The sequence below is a fragment of the Lates calcarifer genome, linkage group LG5, assembly GCF_001640805.2.
Source record: "Lates calcarifer isolate ASB-BC8 linkage group LG5, TLL_Latcal_v3, whole genome shotgun sequence".
Taxonomy (NCBI): Eukaryota; Metazoa; Chordata; class Actinopteri; family Centropomidae; genus Lates; species Lates calcarifer.
In genome coordinates, this window is record NC_066837.1 from 4,443,465 (window position 1) to 4,465,297 (window position 21,833).

General features: G+C 41.2%; 1 protein-coding gene across 5 annotated transcripts in view; it reads left to right on the top strand.

Annotated features, from left to right (window-relative positions):
- The window catches only part of LOC108887178 (platelet-derived growth factor subunit A), a 48,262-nt gene extending 26,820 nt beyond the window's left edge, over positions 1-21,442 (top strand). For 3 of the 5 annotated variants that reach the window (XM_051070416.1, XM_051070415.1, XM_018682451.2), the window contains 7 exons: positions 2,096-2,233; positions 6,802-6,966; positions 10,342-10,438; positions 14,695-14,802; positions 15,211-15,404; positions 18,475-18,601; positions 19,080-21,442. In XM_051070416.1, the coding sequence (XP_050926373.1) occupies positions 2,207-2,233; positions 6,802-6,966; positions 10,342-10,438; positions 14,695-14,802; positions 15,211-15,404; positions 18,475-18,601; positions 19,080-19,090 (729 nt within the window). In that variant the 5' untranslated portion in view covers positions 2,096-2,206 and the 3' untranslated portion in view covers positions 19,091-21,442. Of the gene's footprint in view, positions 1-2,095; positions 2,234-6,801; positions 6,967-9,296; positions 10,005-10,341; positions 10,439-14,694; positions 14,803-15,210; positions 15,405-18,474; positions 18,602-19,079 lie in introns of those variants that run through there. The other 2 variants (XM_018682452.2, XM_018682453.2) reach the window with 2 other exon arrangements.
- The last annotated feature ends 391 nt before the right edge of the window (positions 21,443-21,833 follow it).

Consider the following 21,833-nt stretch of genomic DNA (forward strand, 5'->3'; position numbering starts at 1 on the left):
GACCATGAAATGTGTTGTAAATAAGTCACAAGGTGCTGGGCTGTACTGAGATGCTTTGTTGACCTGAGGGTGGGCTTACATTGCTGACTCGGTGGAGAAGTGAATGTTAGCCGTCTCTTCCTCACCTCCAGTATTTCTGTCTAAGGTTTTTTAGCTTATAGTGTGGACTATGGGAAATGAACACATTAGATCTGATGAAGTGTTCCCTCTATCTGTTTACATGACGGTATAAAAGCAGACATTTTACAGAGAACGACAGAACTGTTGTGTCCCTCTTTTCATGATACATAAATTAAAATAGATTTGATTAGTCACGTCTTTATATATAAGTAAATACCATAGGTATTTAGAGTGGGTGTTACCTTCACAGTAACATAGGCACACTCACACAGGAACAGCCTCACACTCGGTTCCACTCTGTCTTTCCTGGTGTTCATTACAATCACACAAAGCGTCTGTGTCAGCGTCCTGATTTGGAGTTAATACGATGCTTCCTCCTTCATCTGGAAGCTAGTGTGGCCTTCAGAGTGATGCCATGATGTCACCTCACTGTGAGTGTGTGTATCACATGTGAAAACACACACACACACACACACACACACACACACACAGAGCAAACACTACCTCCATTACTTCCCTCCATTACCCCTCTTTAGACAGCGTAGCATTGTTTCCGAGCCAAAATTACCACATCAGCAGCCCTCCAAATACACCCCACATCCTTCGCTCTCAACCCGGCGACAATGAGGGAGAAATCCTTCTTTTGGAAAAGGAGAGAAGGGGATTTCTTCTCTCTCCAGTTCCCAGCGTGGTAATAACTGCCGTGAGAGCTTTACTAATTGGCCTCTTAATCTTTTGAAACAGCAGCGAAAGAGAGCAGCAGAGAGAGTGAGAGAGGTTGAAAATGAGAATGATATGGAGAGAGAGAGTGGGTTACACACTGTAGCAACCTTTGCTTGTATTAGAGTGTATGGTGTGTATACATGAGCATATGTGGTCTGTCTGACTGTGTATCGTATGTGTGTGGTCTGTGTAAGTAAATGTGTGAATGTTGATGTGATTCGGTTTTAACTGTAGGAGTGTGGTTAGTATTGTGTGCATGTCTGCGAAATAATGTGCAGGTATGCAAGAGTGCATGTGTTAATGTGTAGACTATGCATGTGCGTACAATTGGTTTGCATCTGTGTGTGCATGTGTGTGGTCAGTGGGGTTCACCAACACTTCCTGATGATTCATCAGTGGAAAACACAATTAACTCCCTCACAGCCTCCCAATTATTTCCGCAGAGGAGATTAAAGTCTCCCAACTGAAACGATGAACAATTGGGGACGGACGAACATTTGAATCAGATGTTCCACTGGTCAAATGATCCACCAGTGCCTGTTTTCACACAGTCATAGTTCCCTAACAGCTGTCAGCTGTACAGCTCTTGTCAATCCAAATAAAAGTGGGTTTTGTTTTTCATTTTTTCCCCTTTTTTTTGGTCATTTAGACCCAGCTGTGTCGATCACGGGTATGTTGATCATCACCTTATCACATAAATCAATTGGCAAACATCAGAGGGAGAAGTGATAGAATTGGAGGAAGAGGAAAAGGGAAGAGGTGTTAACCTACTGCTGCAGCTGGCTGGAAGCGGGGCAGAGCCAGGCTCGGGACACATTAGCAGACAATTGTAAAATAAACAAATTCTATTAATATTTTGGAGTATCACAAGCATTTTGCAGAACTTTACATATCATGATCTTTACAGCACAACTTGTTTGACCTGATAAAGCTAAACCAGGGTAGATCAGGTGAATACAACTTCTCTTTTTAAGGAATAACCTCCATAACGATCACATGCATTTCCGGTGCAGGAGCCGGAGAATGGGAGGTAGTGTCTTAAAAAAGGGCAACTTAGCATTCATAATAAGGGATGAGAAAATTCTTCTCTTTCACCACCCCACTCAAATTTTCAGCTGGTCACAAGCTTGATTTTCTAACCTTTTAGTGATAAATACTGCAGTCAGATGTGTTCTGATCCCTGTTCATGTATAACTGCACAGATAGTGTGTGTGTGAACATCATCGTCCTCCTTTGTGTTTCACCATGGCAGTCCCCACCAGCCAGTGATGATTTTGAACTGATGAAACCTCGTCTGCACAACATCCTCAACTCTGCAGTACAGGGGAGCTTTTCATTTTGACCTGATGTTGTGCTAACCTGGATGAACAACATGAATCTGACAACCAAGGTAAATGTCTCTGAGAACCACATGACACTCTACTCACATTTTATCAGTGGACTGTGGCTCTTAAGTCGAAAGATTTTCATGTTTTGAAATGGTTTAGAAACAAATATATTCAAAATTTCATTACCATTTGAGGTAATCGACCCGGAGTCGATCTGGGGACCAGCTGCTCAGGGCACTTAGGCCCATGTGGTACATGCCCCATGGGGGGCGCCTCAAGATTTTGTGTTTTTAAATACTGTATATTTATACAAATGTGTCACAGTATGTCTTCCAGGTGACACAGGGATCACATAATGCAGAGCTCGGATTGAAACACTGAGCTAAGGGTTATTTTGTGGTTTATAAGCTGGTTTTCATTAAGCGAAATGGAAAAGATAAACAGCAATAATACCCAGGAGAGCCCCACCTCAAACATGTCTCCTCTGTACAGATTCACTATTCTTTTACTGTTACTATCACTGTCACTACTAGTTCTTACCGGGCTTGGACTCAAATGTTGACTCTTGAGGCATTTATGATGTGTTAAAATGAGGGTTCACCCAGAGTTCAGACAGGATTACAGCTGCTACCAGGTGGGAAAGAACAGCCAGGAACCACATCTAAAAACTGCAAATGGGCAGGTAATCTAAAGCAGAAGATGACAGGCAGGAAACAACACTAGAAAGCTATGTCTAATGAAGTAACATAGACAGTTTGGCAAACATAGAGTGATGAACAGAAATTTACTGTATATACAGTATTATATTGAATGTTATATGACTACTATATTACTGCCTTTTCCACAGCAGTTATCATTATAAATGGGGTTCATCTCTGTGACGTCTCTTTCCATATGTTTACTCTTGATGAGAAGTTAAGTTTCTTTAGTTGCAGCTCTTCCATGGTGACAGTAGCTGTCCTTGCTAACTAAGTTGTTTTTCTTCTGTTTATTTCAAACAAACCACTGTCACTGCTGCAGTAAATGCATCATTTCCCAACAAAATCCCTCTGAGTGGTGTTTAGATCAACAAATCCGATCCATTTGTCAACCACGCCAAGTGCAATTAGGCTTATTAAGCTTGAGCTTAACCTTCATAAGGCGTTGTGTTTCTTTTGCCTTTGTAGTATTCCTCACTTTGGTTTGAGTCCTGGAAAAGTTTTACAGTGTTTCTGTGTCTTAATGAAACATCTGAAGGGGAGATTAAGGCAGCTTGTTGTTATGTTTACTAAATTGAACCAAATTAAATTGTGTTTTATCAATCAGAGGCAGAAATTAGTAAAGCATCCCATTATATCATAGGTCATTGCTTTGATATTTCCTGTGTGAAACACTGTGACTGAACCGGTAGTGGAGTGTTAATCCGTTGTGTGAGTATCATTACACATTGTTGCCTTCATGCTGTCACTTCCCTTTCTACTGAACTAGACCTGTGGAAGCAGCTCTTTGACTTTACCATCTGAGCACACAGAAAGGGATTACAGATGTTAATAGTACAGGAAGTACTCAGGCAGAATGAGTGTTTTGTCTTAAGGCTCTGATAAGAAGTCAGAGACATGTCTGTCCCACTGTAGAAACATTCCTCTGTTTAGTTCACATACTGACTGTTAATTTTTATACTTGTAGTTCTATAATGAAAATATTGTTATTCCTCAGTTTTTATTTTTCCAGCCAAGATCAGCTAATCATTTGTACTTTAATGGCATCACACAGCCCTGCCTCACATTCACGCACACACTCACACCAAGGATTTGACCTAGAAAAACCAACGCCTGGCTCAAGGTTGTCTCTGTGGTCGTTGTTAAGAAACACCGAGTGACACTCTGTTATTGTCCCCTTTCACAATTTCCCACCTGGCTGAGGGAGTCAACCTTGTGGTCCCTGGCCTGGCCCTCTATTGTTGAGAATAATGTTTCCACCAAAGTGTGCAGGGATCCAGTGTAGAGATTTTTAGAGAGAACTGAGCACTGAAACTGAATCACACTGCTCACAGCTTCTCTTTTCTCAGCCACACAGGAATGTAACTGGTCAGTAATCCAGTGAAAGGGGCGTCATCCTCTGGCCTGTGGCCGTCTATCTGCTGTCCACGCACCAGTCAGTGTTGTTGCCTTTTAAATCTAATGACAAACACCTACTTTGATGTCAGTTGTTTTGGTGTGTATAGAAATAAAACATGTATGAAAGCAGCAGTTTTGCTTTATGTGATTGATTGATTACCTCCACAGTTTTTTCATTAGGACCCTCATCCAGCAGCATTCCAAGTGAATTCTAGACACAGTGAAATGAAAAACAGTTTCCAAATTTCTAATCCTGTCTTGCTATGCTAATTATTCATTTATCTGTTGTCACGTGCTAAATAAGTCAAATATAACAAAATTCCTCTCCTTTTCCTGTAAAATGTAAAAAATATTGTTGTTGACTCATCTTGCTCGTGGTGGTGGTCACATAACTGCATCCAATCAAGTGTAATTTGGGGTGACTAGCTAAGATCACCCATCACATAAAACCGCACTTGACCGTTAGCTCATGGGAAGCTAGCAGAGCAAATAGCAGGAGCTGTCTTTTTTATTTCAGCTGTGTACATTTCCAACGAACGTGATTGAGGTCTACTTTATTCAGTAAAACATATCTTTGTCCCCCTAACACTGATTTGATTTAAATTACTCTTACACTTAGATATAAGAACATCATCTGGTACATGATCATGTATCCCATGATTCTCTATCACCATGTGTATTTCAATAAAGATCCAAATCCAAATGCAATGTTAATCATTTCATAATATTTATCTTTTGTTTAAGCAACCAAACTAGAAATGAGTGCAGCATCTGGGGCACAATGAGCTGCCTGAGAGCTTTCCAGTCTAGGCTTTAATGAGTAAATCTGAATCGGATTGGTGGGAGGTCCACCACTTACTGTATGCCCCTTCCAGTTAAGCTGGCTCTCTGTCTTCATGAGTATGAGTTCACACAGCACAAGGGCCCTGTGTTTTCTCTTTCCCAAACAGACCTAAATAAAGCATTCTCTCAGGGCCTTGTGGCCTGTGATGAACAGACGGGTGGGGTGTTTGGCGGGGGTGGTGGGGGGTATCATTACATATAGGTAAATGCCGGCATATTTGAGATGGTAATCCAGGATAAATCTGCAGTTGGCCGATGACCAAACATTCATGCATCGCACAATAGGTTTTGGCAGGTGTCCAATAGTAGACTTACTCTGGGTTTAACAGTGAAATCCATTCTGACTTTTTTTTTGAAAAGGCTTTAATAATTAATGTTGGCTGGATTGAGGAGAGAAGGGGAGGGGAAAATGCGTATAAAGGATTTTTCTCCACCATGTGCTTGGTTTTCTGAATTAATTTGGGGATAGCCCTTAACCCCCACCCTGCTTGTAAAAGTTTTTATCCCTCACTGGATTAACTTTTACTGCCTCTCTCTCACTCTCTCTTTGCTTTTACTTTTCATATCTCTGACACCCTCCTCCCAAAATCTTTTGGGAATTTTCATCTTACTTTATTCCCATTGTTGGAATTCCCCTCTCCCAGAGGATAGCATGTTTGGTGGGAAAGCTTTTGCTGGCACTGACTGTACCAGACACTGCTGAAGTGCTCCTGAGCAAAGTCACCAAATCCCAGTGTGGTGCATACTGTATGTGTGTCAGTCTGCTGAAAAGAAAAGAACTGGAAAGTTGTACAAGGAAAAATGTGATACGGCAAGCTTTTCCCTGGCTTGTTATAAATAAACTCCATAAAATATCTACTCCACTTGGAAAGTTACGTGGGAGAAAGAGAAGGAGCAGAAGACTGTACACAGCTTTTTTTGATGAGGACTTTTCAGCTTGATGACCATATAGAGTGTTTTCATATGTAAGTAGTTTTAAAATACAGTAGAGGGATCAAAAAGCTTTAATTTTCACTCAAGTAACAATGAATAAATTAATAAAACACAATAATTACCTGTGTTAAATTAAAGGCAAAAATTTAATCTGATAATGACAATATCTGATGTAAACATATAAGTTTAATGTCCCCCAGTGGTGGTATCAAAAGGCCAGTGTGTCAGAGAGCAATGAACAATGACACGCAAAAATTATATTGTGATTATTTTGAAGGATGTTGTGATGCGAGTCACGACTTAAGTGATTTTAGTGGGAATTTTTGAATTTAATTTCCACTGAAAATAAACAAATAATGAATGAAAATGAAGATTATGTGATTTTTGCTGGGGTTTGTACCAACTAATAATATTCCCTTGCATCTGGACTGTATGATTTGTTGGCCAAACCATCTCTGTAATACCACGGTCCTTCAGTTATGATAATATGTTGTGACACATTTTTACCTTTATCAAAACTGCTGCTCTTACAATTTAGATATTGCACTTGGCTATATTGTGATTTTAATATTGTTTCAGTAAACTTATTGTTACAACAGAGCTAATCAGCAATTTGCTAGTAAGTCACATGCAAATTAATTTCACTTTACTGCTTTCTGGTGTGACCAGGCGTTTAAAGCAACCCTATGGTTTCCCAGAAAATGTTACAAGTGCATTTTAAAAGTTGAACTAAAAGTTTCTCCTCTCTGTCTTAACAGTCACACTTCAGCTTAAAGGCAGGGGGCTCGACTGGCCCCAGAGAAAGACAAGCAATGGAAGAGAGGGGAAAAAAAAGAGGAGAACAGAACGAGTGGGATGCATCAGAGGAGAAGCTGCTGCCAGGAGGAAGTGACAGCGTCACGGCACGAGTGTCGCCATTCAAGGTCCGAATTGGTTCTGACCCATCTCCCCTCCGTCATTCCGGTTCTTTGTCTCTCTCTCTCCCTCTCTCTCTCTCTGTGTGTGTGTGTGTGTGTGTGTGTGTGTGTTGGGTGCACTGAGGCTGTTCAGGGGAGATGGAGGGAGTCAGACAGAGGTGGATTTCTGTTGTGATGGCATTAGCCTCTGTCAGGCTAAATGGGCTTTAATTGGGGGAGTGTTTGGTCCAACACAGGCTGGATTTTCTACACACTTATACACACACACACACACACGCACACATACACTCAGCCAACCCACTGTCATCTTCTTTCTTCCAAATAGGCTTCATCTTAGTATCAACAATCTTCTTATCTCTGCCTCTCTTGCCTTTACTTTTTCCATTTTTTTTTGTTTTCCCTCTTTTTTCTCTTCCCTCTTTCCCCTCTCTCTTTTTCTCCCCTCTCTCTCTTGTTCCGTTGTCCTCACAGGAACCTTTAACACTGAGTCAGATTAACAAATTTTGAATAACCATGGGGATAAGGATATTAGGTGAATAGCTGTGCATGTGTGTGTTTGTGCATAAGAAAGTGAGACAGACAAAGGGAGAGTAAATGTGTATGTATATGTTTGAATGCTTGAGGCTGGATTTCCAGATTCCAGGGCTGCTTTATGAAGCTTTAGCTCTGAAAGTCTTTTACATTCCCTCAACAATTTACTCTATTTAGAGATGGATGAATGCAAACTGCTTTTCATGTCACAGATTCTCAGTTTGATATAAAAGGACCATACTGGTGGTGCATTTCCATGGTCATAAACTACAAACTGCACATAGGTAACCATAACCACACAAAGCGTACCACAACTCTTTAGACTGACTGCCTACCATGCATGTAGGTATTGATTTCCTCTCATTTCTCTATATTATAAAGATATACTTTGTGTGACGGACTGTGACTGCACTCAGGGTGTAACCTGCCTTTTGTCTAATGTATGCTGATAGTGATAAATAATGGATGGATGCATGAAAATGAACTTGCATTTTTTTTTAAATCCCAGTAAGTTTAGTAAGTTTAGTGGCACTTTTTTGGTGTCTATCAGTCACTTGACTGGAGCTCTGACTGCATAGTCCCACTCACTGAACTGAAACACAGCCAAACAGTGTATATTCCTCATGATCCCCAGCTTCTGGAAAAGGGAAGTGCTGCTGTTGTAACAAACACACCAAACTCTGTTCATAATTCTTGATTTTTTCAAAGTTCAAGCCACTTTCTATCACTCACTTAGAGACACAATTCTCCCTGATACAACTCAGTGTGCCATCAAAGTCATTTTATTTTAAGGTAAAGTAGTTACATAATATTACTGGGGAAGGCAGGGGAAGAAATGAGATGCTACTGTAGATCTCAGTTATGAACTCCTGAGCCCAGCCTGTTCCATCTTTGATATGCTCTGAGCTACACACTCTCACTTCCTGTAACAAAAGAGAAGATCACAGTCAAACAGAGAAGACAAAGATAAGGCTGACCATGGGGCTGTCACAGCACAACCACAGGAGGTCATTTGTCAGGAAAAACATCACATGCTCTTGTTTTTCTGATGAGGACAGTCTAGGTAATGCTGTTTCAGGAAGGGACCTTTCCGAAATTTTTCTGTGCCTGAGACCTCTGCAAACATCAGTTATTTGAGAGTCACGTGAAAAAAGAGGAAGACAAAGCAAATCAAATAAGATCAATCCATCTGGTAAACGTTTTTGAAAGACTGGCCAGAGGGAAGCGACAGCAGTAAGACTGAACCCCTTCAGACCCACCAACATTTAACGCACACTTTTGCATCCATCCTTTATTCGCGTATCTCAGAGTTTCCTGTTAGCACACCCCTTGGGAAGCTCTTTCAAATGACGAATTGTCGTATGGTGAACCCTTGACCTTGCATAAACCTCCATTAAAATTCAGGGCTGTCAGTCTCCAGTCTGGATACTCATTAATGAGTTTTACAACACAGCAATTAAACACCAATACTTCCGCAGAGAGGAAAGGAGGATAATTTAGAGGAGGAGTGGGACCCCTGACTTTACAAGCAACTTATTCACCAGTGTTTTTTTTTAGGTAGGTTATGAATTAACTTACATTATTATAGTTAATTATTTCAAAGTGGCTCACTCTTTAGTGATGTACAAGATCACAGTTCATCATCAAGCCAGTATGAGTTCAAAAACTACTTTTTTTAATGGATACTCAGAAATAAACGATTCTTTGCTGTAGTTTTTCCACAATGTTCTGAAGCCTATTATGCGAAGCGCGTTCTTGCTGCACTGCCGCGGGGACGCGCACAGCTATATCCTGTGACTGAAAGCATCCCGACTTCATTCACCCCGGAGATCACACGACCGCGGGGAGCTGACATCTAACTGCTCTGGGCCTTAGTGCAGAGAGGTTTCTCTTTCTTCGTTTTTCCTCATCGTCTACAGGACAAAGCTCTTCATTTTCTGGAAGGATTCGACACATTTTAATGATTTCCCCACATCAAATGCCAAGATGCAGGACGCACAAATGTGTGATGTGGAACGGATTATACTGAGGACAAAATAATGGATATTGTTGGATGTGTGAATGTAATAGAAAAGTTTTCGTGCTTCCATTGGACACCTGTTCTTTTGATGCCAAAACGAAGAGCAGCTGGACATCAACTTGACCTCTATTAAGTTTGATTGTTCTTCAAACTACATTTCTTGAACTTAAAAATGCTTTATGGTGCCTTTCGTATTACTTTGAAAATCAACCTCTTTCACCGACAGTGATTTGCACTGGATGCAGGAGCAGAATAGCTTGAACCTCTGCCTCAACCACATTTCAATCAGGAGTAAAAAAGATCACTAGGTTTTACAAACTCCTGGCTCTCGAGGGATGATTCTGGGCTCCCGAGGCCAGGGAGCGACAGCCCGGCTCCTGCAGTGGACCATCGCCTCGTCCTGGTGCCTATGCAGCGGATCTGAGAGGAGATGAGAGCCGCGATTTACCACCTCCTCGCCGGCTGCCTCTGCCTGTTACGCACCGCTGCTGAGGTAAAGTGTGCGGTGGTTGATAGTTGCAGCAGGTTGCTGTCAGATCTGTTAGACATTTGTTGCAACTCACACAGTAACAAAGAGGTGAAAGCGGCACATGCAACAGATTAATTATCATCGTGTCTGCGTAATTACGCACGTTTCCTCTTTCCTTGGCGCAGTGAGGGAGCACTGTCTATTTTTGATAAATGCAACAAGCTGGTTTTAAAGAGCTGGCACAGAGTCACTTGGTTTGCAAATTAGTGATTGCGAGTGTGCGTGTTACCTTTTACCCACCAACAGCTCTCTGTATCCTTATCCAGTCAAACGGTTCTCTCGTTTATTTCTCTCCCCTCAGGAGTCCCCCCTCCCACGGGAGCTGTTGGAGCGGCTCTCCCGCAGCGACATCCGCAGCATCAGCGACCTCCAGCGGCTGCTAGAGATAGACTCCGTAGGTAAAGCGCTTCATTATAATACAACTCTCATTCCCATGAGCTGGATTCCCGAGCCTTTCTGCAAAATGAGGTTATTCAGCAAGCACGCTGATAGTAAATTCAGTTCATATGACGTTTGAAGTAACCTATGAGCACCATAATGCACAATTACTTTCTGAGCTGTTTTTCAAAGTAAAAGCTTAATGATAAAAAATGTGCGTGAACTCAAAACTCAGACAAGAACTAATGGTTGACTCAAAGTCATCTTAGCATCTGGGTAGATGCAGTGTGGGTTTTAACTTTACTCAGAGTTACAGGCTGACCATCATCAGCCCTCAGTGACCTGCTCCCCTCCCTGTCTGTGCCGTGAATGACTCTGAATTGAGGTATTTGTTGCATCTGGTTCAGTGCACAGTGAGAGGATGCTGTCCTCTCATCTCATTACTGGAATGCCTCACTGGGTGTTGCTAGGTGACCAACAGTCCGTTTTGCTCCTTACACTCTCCATGAACTCTGAGTTAACTTCAGCCACTGCCAGTCATAAACTGGGAATAAGATGTAGATTTGTAAGGGAAATGTTTGTTTAAAGAGGCATTTCATCAACAGTACTACACAGCCTCTAGTCTTGGCCTCTAATCTTGGACACTAAGTGTTTTTGAGGGGATGCCTGCCTACATTAGGAACTGCGTATGATGTGGAGCTGTGTTTGAAGCTGTGAGCATTTAGTAGGCATGGAGGGTCTAAAGAGGCAGTTGCATTATGGGAATCACAGTTTTTTTGAAGCGTCACTTACTCTAAGGAGAACAAATCAGGATATCTTGACTTCTGCAAGACTTTTTACCGTTCTTTCTTCTTTTGTGTTTCTTGCAAGTCCTCCAGCGTTATGGAGGTGCAGAGCATTTAGTTTGTGTCGATGGTCTTGGTCTGTATCCAAACTTCCTGCTGGTGTATCTAACAAGTCTGAATATTAAGAGAAATTGTTTAAGAAACAACTTACACTACATCACTACACAACATTATTTTTGATTTAGTAAAAGTTCATCAGTGTACACATTACTTAGCATTTTTCTCTTGCTTGCTGTCAAATACCTAACACCCACAGAATGAAATCTAAGTCTGCACCATAAAAGATTCTCTATTTACTCTTTAAAACTCAGTTGTGACACCTCTGTCCTCCTTTTCATGGCATCTTAGGTGTTGTACTTAGCTGGATGAGCAGTTAGGCTCAAGGTGAAATATGTAAAAAGAAAATAAAATGCTTTTAAAAACACCAGAAAGAAAAAAATAAACATGATATGAAAATATATTGGCTACAACTGTAAATAAAACTAATATTTGCCATCAGTAAACACAGCAGATGCCAGTTCTCATTATCCAGGTAATAAATCAGAACAGACTGAATCAGTGAGGTGAGACAGACAGACGGAAATAACTGTGGCATAAAACAGTCTTTATTGCATCTATGCCTTGAGGCGAACTCTAAATTTCCACAGAAACTTCTCCTCTGCTCTGAACTTCTCATTGACTGTGAAAAATAGTTGATTCATTTTTTAATGTCTGCTGCTCTGAGCGGTGCCACCATTAATCCTGGCATCATTGAGATGCAAATGTCGAGTGTGACGGCTCCCCGGCTCGGTGGGGGTCAAGTGGCTCACTTCATTATGCTGTTGTCATGCTGCCCATTATTGGTTTGAGAGCAGAGCTCGCTGGAAGGCTGCTGTGTTGCTATGTATAATTCATGCTCAAATTCCTGCATGTCAGGGCGAGCAAGAGATGCACAGACTGAGAGAGAGAGAGAAAGCGAGAGGGAGATTTCGGAGGTGGACTTTGTTGTCTGTCAGAAGCACATTGTGTGTATAGGCAGGCGTGTGTGCGTGACTACTTGCACACACACATCGCAGTAAGAGTGACACACACACAATCTCTGGTATTCACAATCAAATTAAAACAGTCCTGCCCACACCTCATTTATGCTGATTTCTGGGAATCTTTCTCTTTTTTTCCCGCTCTCCTACACACACACACACACACACACACACACACACATGAAAAATCCACGCTATACACATAATCTTTGCTCTTATTGCCTCTGCAAAGTCTGTGGATATCCTTTGGCTTCACAGTGCAGAGTGCTGAAATGGTTCAATGAAACTGTAGAAACTTCAGAAACACATAAAAAATCTCATGTTATACAAACACACACAGGTAGAGCTTGGTATAAAAACATGCCTGTTGTCAGGGTTCAGTCACCCCTCCCTTATTAAACCAAACTAAACTTAACCTGCAGCTTGGATTTTACAGCCTGTCAAGATTTAAAGCAACATTATGCAACTATTTTACCTTAAAATAACAGCTTCAGAATCACTTTGATGGTACATTGTCTTGTAGTAAGGATGATCTGTACCATCTCCTCCTAAATGAATGATTGTCAGATATCAGCCATAAAACAGACTGGAAGCATCACTAGAGACTGCACTCTACTCAGATCCACTTTATTTATTATTATATGTTTTTACCATATGCGATTCTATGATTCATTCTCCTACAACAAAGCCCTAACCCTAAAATAAATGGTTACCAGGAGGCAGGGATGGAAGGTGGTCTTCCATAATATGAATGTGTGAACAGGTTTTTGTCCTCATATGTGACCACATACACTCATCCTACATCATGATGCCCAGGAACAATCTGAAACATCAGCATTTATTCTTTATACTTGTGGGTTTTATGATTACAGATAAAACATAAATACATTTAGAAGGCTTTAATCAAACTGTTAAAACCCCCTCCAATGAAAATCATGTTTTTAACCTTGTTAACGTGTCCATATGGTGTTTTATTATATAACATATCATGATAGGAATAAACAGTCAACACCATGGTAGAGTATTTCCACCTTGGAACTGCAGTGAACCAATGACAGTCTCAAAAACACAGATTCAGATAGGCTGGGTTTCATACATCAGATAACTGAGGAACGTGCAGAGTGGGTAAAGGAGACCTGAAATATCCAGCGCAGAACGAACTTGTCAGGACAGAGAGCAAGAGTTTGAATTAGCACAACCACTAATGCTGTGTTAGCCACTGCCAGTTACATGTTAATAAGCCAACAAACAATATAAAAACTAAAAGATGTGAACTACACTTACTACTCTGTATTAACAGCATTTGTCTGACAATCCCTGGCTTGTATAAATAACATTTTAAATACCGATCTTGATTAAATGATGCAGATGCCAAAAGCTGGGCAGACATTGATCTTAGTGATAAACAAAAAGGGGGGGACTCAAACTCATATAAAAGCTCAGTCTGATCAGTGTCTTTGCTTTTAAACAGTGATTTAAGTTCTGGCTGAACAAAACATTTTCTCTTCGTCTGAGTTCTGCTGACCCGTGAGTCACCTCAGAGTGAACTCCTGGGGCAATGTATCCACGTCTTTATGTTAATTAGATTTAAAATGTATCTGATATACGCACTGACATGCCGTGTTTCTCACTGGCTACATTTACATGCAGAGAACTCAGTAACCTGTTGACACATATAAACATTATAACTCAGTTAGAATAACCAGGTTAAGCTCGTACACTGATCAGGAGAGACTTGAAAGATGTCTGTAATAAACAACTTACTGCAGCATGTAAACACCCTTCTCTTTTTTTTACTTTTTTGTCCGTGGTCAGTCATCAAGACGTCTTGATAACCAGATGTCTCCTCTTTAGCCTTGGCCAATAATTTGGACAATATCAAGATATCTTGAAAACTGTGGGAAGATTTTCATATAGTTTTTACATGGATATTAGGAGGCTTTCACATCAAGAACCAGGGGTCCAGATCCAAGTACGCATGACCAAGAGTCCAGTTTGTTTGATTAGTGTGAACACTGCATACTGTCCAGTTGAAAAGGTCGAGCACAGTTCAGGTGGCAGACTGCTATTTACAATTTGTAGCATAGTGTCCTCCTCTTCTTTGGGACCACAAACCAGCTAGGTGTATATACTGCCACCTACTTTAGAGTGTAGATGGTCAAGTGTGCTCACATAGCAATCATACCTAAAAAGAAAACTCCCTTAATGAGTTCTAATGTTTCAGGTGACCCTTCGACACTTGATTTTCTTTTAGACCAAATTTCCAAAGATCTCAGAGTGTTGGTGTGTTTGACATAAAGATATGGAAATATTTATCAAGTGTGTTGTTAACAGTGAAAGTGTGTGTGATGTCTGAATGTGTGTGTGTGTGTGTGTGTGTGTGTGTGTGCGCGTTGTTTTGTCTTTGTTCAGAGAACGAGGTGATCGTAGAGACCAAACACAGCTACCACAAGGACTTCTCTCACAGCTTCCCCGACCTGAAGAGAGCACACACACACACCAGACACAGGAGGAGCACTGGTAAGACACACATACACACACCATTAAAGTCACACACTGGCTAAATCTAGACATAAACTCCAGATAAATGAAATAAAAGTCAGGTTACACATTACATTGGATTTTACACTGTGTAATTTTGCACAGGATAAGATTTCAGTTGTATATTCCTCTGTGAATTGTACCTGAATGATTTCTTTTTCATGATGACCACAGTGACCAAAAAGATGAGAGCCTAATCTATCAGTACATATATTACTTTCTCATATTGATGTAAATTATCATAGTATAGGAGTCTCAAAGTTGCTCTACACCTCTAGTAGCCAACAGATGAACAGTGGGTGGTTAAAAGTGATAATGCAATGTTAAGATCCAAGTGCTCTTTCCTGCCAAGTTTCTGTAACCTCTGACCTCTTTGTTACCCTCCAGTGGTGGAAGAGGCCTTGCCAGCGGTGTGTAAGGTGCGGACAACGATCTATGAGATCCCCAGGAGCCAGGTGGACCCCACCTCGGCCAACTTCATCATCTGGCCGCCGTGCGTCGAGGTGAAACGCTGCACTGGCTGCTGCAACACCAGCAACATGAGGTGCCAGGCAGCCCGCAAGCACCACCGCATGGTCAAGGTACAAAACAAAGAGATGTTTGAAAATGTGTTGACATCTAAAGAATGGAGGAGGAACGAGTGGAGTGGTTTGCTTTCGAGTCTCATGCTAGCGCTAGCTTGCACTCGCATATTGTAGGTTTAAAAATAATTTTACTCTCTGAACCTTTTCCGGTGTATGCAGAACCACCTGGGCTAGTATGGCTTGGTTTTAGTCAATAACTTTGACAGCTCACAGCCCTAGTATAAATCTGACTATAGATATTCTTGTGAGATAAAGTAAGGAGGTAAAACTGTAATTTTCTAAACTTTCATTCACAGTATTTCCACATGCTGGCACGTTGGTTGTAAACACCGGTAATCACTCCACAAACATTTTGTAAAAGGCTTTTGTTATTTGTGTTACAGTTGCCCGACCCTGAACACACGCACACAAAACTAATGATGGCATGTAAACACACAACCAGTTACTGGAGGTATACACTCCACACCTGCCAAAAACAGTTACTCTCCCTAGCTTAACCATTGTGTCAGTGTTTTGTGAGTGTGTGTTGGTGACTGAGACTCTGGCAGTGAGTTAGTTCAAGAACATAATAGCTTCCTTTTGATCTCTGCCAGAGCTGGAAATAAGACTCAGTAAACCCCGACTGGTTCACAGTCACACCCTGCCAACTGGAAGCTGACTCAAGGTGTGTGTATGTGTGTGTGTGTGTGTGTGTGTGTGTGTGTTCTGCACACAGGAAAGGGATCAAAGATGCAATCATGAGCATAACAAAATCAACTTGATATTCACTGTGTAAATATGAGCATGTGTGTGTACACTGTGTTGCAAATTACTATTATGGTAGTTCCAATTACCGCTTATCTAAAAAACGCTTTGAAGTGTGTTACCAGTGTTAAATTAGACAAAAACTGGGCCTACATGTAAAGAAAAAAAAACAAAGCAAATAAGATTAAAAGTAGGCACTGAGAGTGAGTGAGTGGAAGATGGAAAAATGAGAATAGATATTAGTGTGTGTTGCCAGAGGTCAAGAGGTATAAAGTGCAGAAAGAGGAGGAGAGGGCAAATTTGATTCTCGGTGCTTTGGCCTGCTGATACACAATCTGAGATGAAAGGACTCGTTCTTTGTCTGCTTACAGAGGAAATCAAAAATAAAGTCACTCACATGTGCTGAGATCCAGTGTTCAGAGGGTAAACGGTCACGATTGCAAGATGGACTCACACACAAGCCAGAGGGGATATGGCAGGCCTGAGGTTTAGCTGGTGTGTCCATATGTGAGACAAAGAGAGAGAGGAAGATAACGTTAGCATTGGAACCTTAACCTGACTTCTACTATATCAGGCTGTGAGTGTGAAGCAGGTGAGATGAGAGTCTGTATCTCCAAATCTGAGGATTGCCCCTTCAGTTTGGAGCAAGTTGCTGCCTCATGTGTCTTGGGTTGCTAGGGTCAATCTGGCAACTTTACTGACAAACCTAGGGTACTTACCACAGAAGGGAGTCTCCAGTATTTCCCATTGAGCTGGAGGTTGGGTTTGCTGACCGCACAGCAGCCAACACGGCCCTGAATGAGCCTCTAACTTTCTCTCTAATTGATCATTTTACAAGCAAATAAAGCCAAAATCACAGCACAGCTTTCGTCTTTAACTTTTGTGTCTGATGATTTTGTCAGATGACATCATGATTATAAAATCAGCAGTGCAGAGCAGAAGCCTGGAAGAGGCTTGGAAGTGACTGTTCGTTCACTTGTAGTGTTAATGGGACACATTTCAGTCACTATTTCATACTTCTACCAGTGAGAACAGCTTTACTGAGAATTCCTCTGTATTAAAATACTGTATATATGAGCACAGAGGGTAGAAAAGAAGCAAACAGGTAAAGGACTGAAACTGACTTACACCACACACCAATACAACACAGTGATGTCATGAATATACTAATTAGCATATTACGTCATCTAGCGACATTTAGGCGCCATATACTAGGTTTTGTCTCCAGCTTTACAACCAGAGTATGCACCATTACCCCATCTGAATCATTATTTCATCTCATCAGAACAGATATAAACACTTTTAGGGAGTCAGGACTCACAGTTTTAGCACTCTGCTTTAGCTGCACAGCTCCTCACCTCAGCTGAACCTCCATGTGTTTTTTAGTCTCTGCTCAGCAGTGTCTGAGTCTGTTCAGACTTGAAACAGAGATGCTTGTGCAATCAGACCTGGAGCTTGACTGACTTGGCTCCTTGTCTAGGATGTGAGCATCAGCATGTAGTGTGTCTGTTTGTGTGTGTACCATTGTTTCTCTATGGTTACAGTGTAAATGGTATGTTGATGCATGTGCTTATGCATTTCTGTTTCTAAATGTGTATGTGTTTAAGACCCTTTGCTGTTTAAATAACCACATTCAGACATTCTGAGTTAGCAGCGAATGTGACATGTGTTGACATAAAAACAAAACATGCATCACTTAGTGTCAGTGAAATCAAACCTCCTGGCAGCGTTAACGCTCTACTTACTCGTCCAAACAAGAGCAGACACACCTGTGTGTTTACACAGGTACAGTAGAGAATAGTTGACATTTGCAAATGAGCCATTAATCTGAAGGTGCTGATATACCAGAAGCCAGTGCTTTAAAATCAATATTGTTGATTGACTATTCATTAAGCCCCACCCCACCCCCTTAGTTATTGTTGTTATGTCTGCCAAGCTTTCTGTTCTGGCACAGTACATATGCAGTTTACAATGATAACAGAAGCAGATTTGCCTCTTGGAATTTGATTATTTGGAACAGTAGGTTGCTGATTTCAGAGGTAGACAAAAGCAGGTTTCTCATTTCTAGCTATGGACTGTTGACTGTCTTATCTAAAATGATGGTTGCTGGTAGATTTTTTTCATCTGTAGCGAGCTAATTAACGTGAGTGGGTTGAAGACGCTGTCTCCAGCTGGAGTCTGAACTTCCCTGTACATGCTAACGTTTGCAGCTTACTTTAGAGAAGATGAACTCACTGTTTTATCCTTCCTCGTACTGTTATTGGTTTTGAAAAGGTTTTTATGTCTCCTTTCTCTGTCTCTCTCTCTCTTTACCTCTACACAGGTGGCGAAGGTGGAGTACGTGCGGCGGCGGCCCAAGCTGAAGGAGGTGCAGGTGAGGCTGGAGGATCACCTGGAGTGCATGTGCACTAGCAAACGCCACATCAGCCCAAACTCAGACACGGATAATGGTGAGCGTACAGCTGTGAGTGTGTGTGTGTTACCGTGTGTGTGCTTATGCATTGGCTCATTTCACATGTGAAGGTTGGTCCTGTCTGAATGTGTCTACTGACACCAAAAGAGCTGATAAGAGATCTGAGGTATTTACTGTGTTTTTCCTCTTTGGCTCAATTAGTCCTCCCTCAGGGCTGACTTCCTCTAAGTCACATCAACATCAGCTTAATGTAAAATTGCATATTTAGCTCCTCAAACATGCACCTTGTTTCATAAATGCAATTGCAATTGTTCATATTGTTCTCATCTCTGAAAAAGCACCTGGCTCGTGCTCACTTGTATGTACAAGCATGTAATTGAAGGCTGTTGAATTAACGTAAAATCTACTGTAGCACCATGTGCTGTAGAGAGAAGATTTAAATGGGGAAAAACAAGAAGTAATTTTTAAGAAAGATGAGTTTATCTGTCATATTCACTTGGCTTTTCTTTCAACAGGCATCAGGTGAGGAGAGGTAGATAGATGAAGGAGTGGAGGAGAGAACAAAGACGACGGCCTGAAGCAGAAAACAAGGAGATCTTCGCAGCAAGTGACTGTGACAGGTTTGATGGAATATATTTTGACTGGTGAACCTTTGGGAGGCTTAATGGAGAATAACTGACTCATGTGAGCCTCAACTGTACCTTGAGTGAAAAACAACACAAGCAACAAAACTGTCAATACACAGAAATGAACCACAAACAGGCAGAAGGTTTGCTCGCTGTGATTCCTCGATGGAGAAAAGAAGCGATTAGATGCAGAACTCTGGCAGAAGTGAGGTGGATTCTGGGATACTGGAGGGACTTCTTATCTGTGTCTCGTTCCTTCTCCAGAGTATAAACCGCTCAACGACTCGGATTATAAACAGGGTGGAATCCTTTCTAGAAACAGTGACTGGGATTAGGTTTTGTACTCCAAGATTTACTCTTCCTCCGCAAAACACACACACACACACACACACACACACACACACACACACACACACACACACACACATGCACATACAGCATATCATCTTATTTTTATAACCTCTCATTTTCTATTGCTGTCTGTTTCTATTTAGGTATGTTATCCACATAAAGAGTGGAGGGACAATGATCCTCCCGACATGTTACTGATACTAATAAACTATTTATATGAAAACAAAGTGGGAGTGTTGTTCGCACAAAACAGGAAGGATTTAAGATTTCATTTAAAACAGAAAGAGGAACTGAACAGGCTTCTGTGTGTGTTTGTATGTGTGTGTGTGAGAGAGAGAGAGAGAGATTATCTGGAGGATCATAATACTGAAGCTAAAACCCCTGTGAATTTGTAACTCAAAGTAACACACACACACACATAAAACCTGAGAGTGATATACACGGACACGCTGTTAACGCGGTGGAATAACTGACGGCTAACAGGTGATTTTTCGCTCTTGTTGCAGACTTACTGTTGTTATTCCAAACTCGGGTCAAGGAAATGACAATGGTCTCAGTGAATAGGAAGGTAAATGTTTTCAGAGGTGAAATCAGTCGCTCATTTAGTGTCCACTTTCATTAATGTTTGAATGTGAGTTCTCTCTGTTACGTGCGTATGGACGTCCATGTACTGATGTAAAACGGACCAGAGCTGGTGAAGCATAAATATTTCCTCTCGTTCTCTCAGGGGATCTTATTGATTCAAACTGATGTGATCTTGACAACAAATTTAACTGGAGTGACAGATGACCAAAAATCCAACCAGTTCAGAAAGAATGCAACCACATTCACACTGATGTATTTAAGCATTTTCAGAGCTAAAAATAAGTGATTCCTATGTTCCCTAGGTCTAGATAGCACATAATGGGAACCTGAAAAAGATGTTACCCAGTTCTGTATTTGCTTAATATTTTTCAGTTCCTCAGCACTGCCACATGGCTCTAAATTGCCCGTAGATGTGGATAAGCAGTACAGCTCATGGATGGATGGCTTAGGGTTATGGGGTCAGGGTTGTTGGGTTGTATTGACGCATTGTTCCAATAAAATCTGAAATATTTTAACCTGAAACTGGTCTGATTTGTCCCAAACACAGCAGGAGGGTTAATGTCTGTTAACAGAGTATGGAACTAGGAAACATAGGACCATGGGAACATAGGACCCCTGGACTGTAGGTGCAGAGTCTTCCACTGTACAATCATTTAATTTTCTTCTGTAAACAACTAAAAAAAACTCACTCAGTTCTGGAAAGGTAAATTAATTAAATTAAAGAAAGCTGAACTGGGAATCAGTGGAAATACCTTACCTCCCAGTGGCTGTAAAAAAAAACCTTTAAGGCTGAACACAACTAATTGTGTCTTTGTGTTCTGCTCAACTTAACTATGTGTAATAATCTGTTTTTAGTTAAGGATAGAAATTGCAGTGCATTATTGGCTTAATGAGCATTAATGATTATATGCTCTTTATCTGAACTAAAACATCAGCTGCACTTTACGTTTCATTTCAGTGTTGTGTGATGCTTTGCACAGAGCTACGAGTGCATGTAATATCTACTGCACAGTACATACCAGAGCAACAGATGCAGATAATATGAGCATGGAGATTTGTTCTTGCGAAACATGAGTGTATCTCACAGCCTTGTTCAGCAAATGGCATTTTCTTAGGTGTCATTACCATTCAGAAGATTCATCTTAAGCTTGTGCTCCAGTTCTAAAATGTTTAGACCAGAACAATGACTGCTTTATTTCATTCTGCAATAGTAAAATAGGTTTTATGTAACAACTACTCTGGTTTGGGAAAAGCAGCCAATTAGTAAACAGCAAAATAAAGAGAAGACTGTAGAGTTTGTTTCTTTTGGTGGTGAAGACATGATGTTTTTTCTTCCCTCATCCAAACCTGAAGCCACGGAGCCGAACCTCTTAGCCATGAGGCCATTCCAGCCCCTGCTGGCATCCCACAAACCTGCTGTTTGAACTATTACTCTGCGGTTCCACGCAGCCTGCAGCAGCCTCAAACAGCTCTTTATGTTTTTAGACGTTAAAAACTTATTAGGACATGCTTCAACAGCTGACTGCATTCATAACAAACTGAGGACAAAACAAATGTTTGTTGTTAGCAGTGGTGAAAAAGCAGACGAGGCAGACAGTCGGATGACTTCATGCAGGCTTGAGGTCGCTTTGCGTAACTCACTTTGCTGGCATATTGCTCTTGGGGGAGCTGGTGTAAACCATGTGTAGACGTTGGCCAACACTGCAA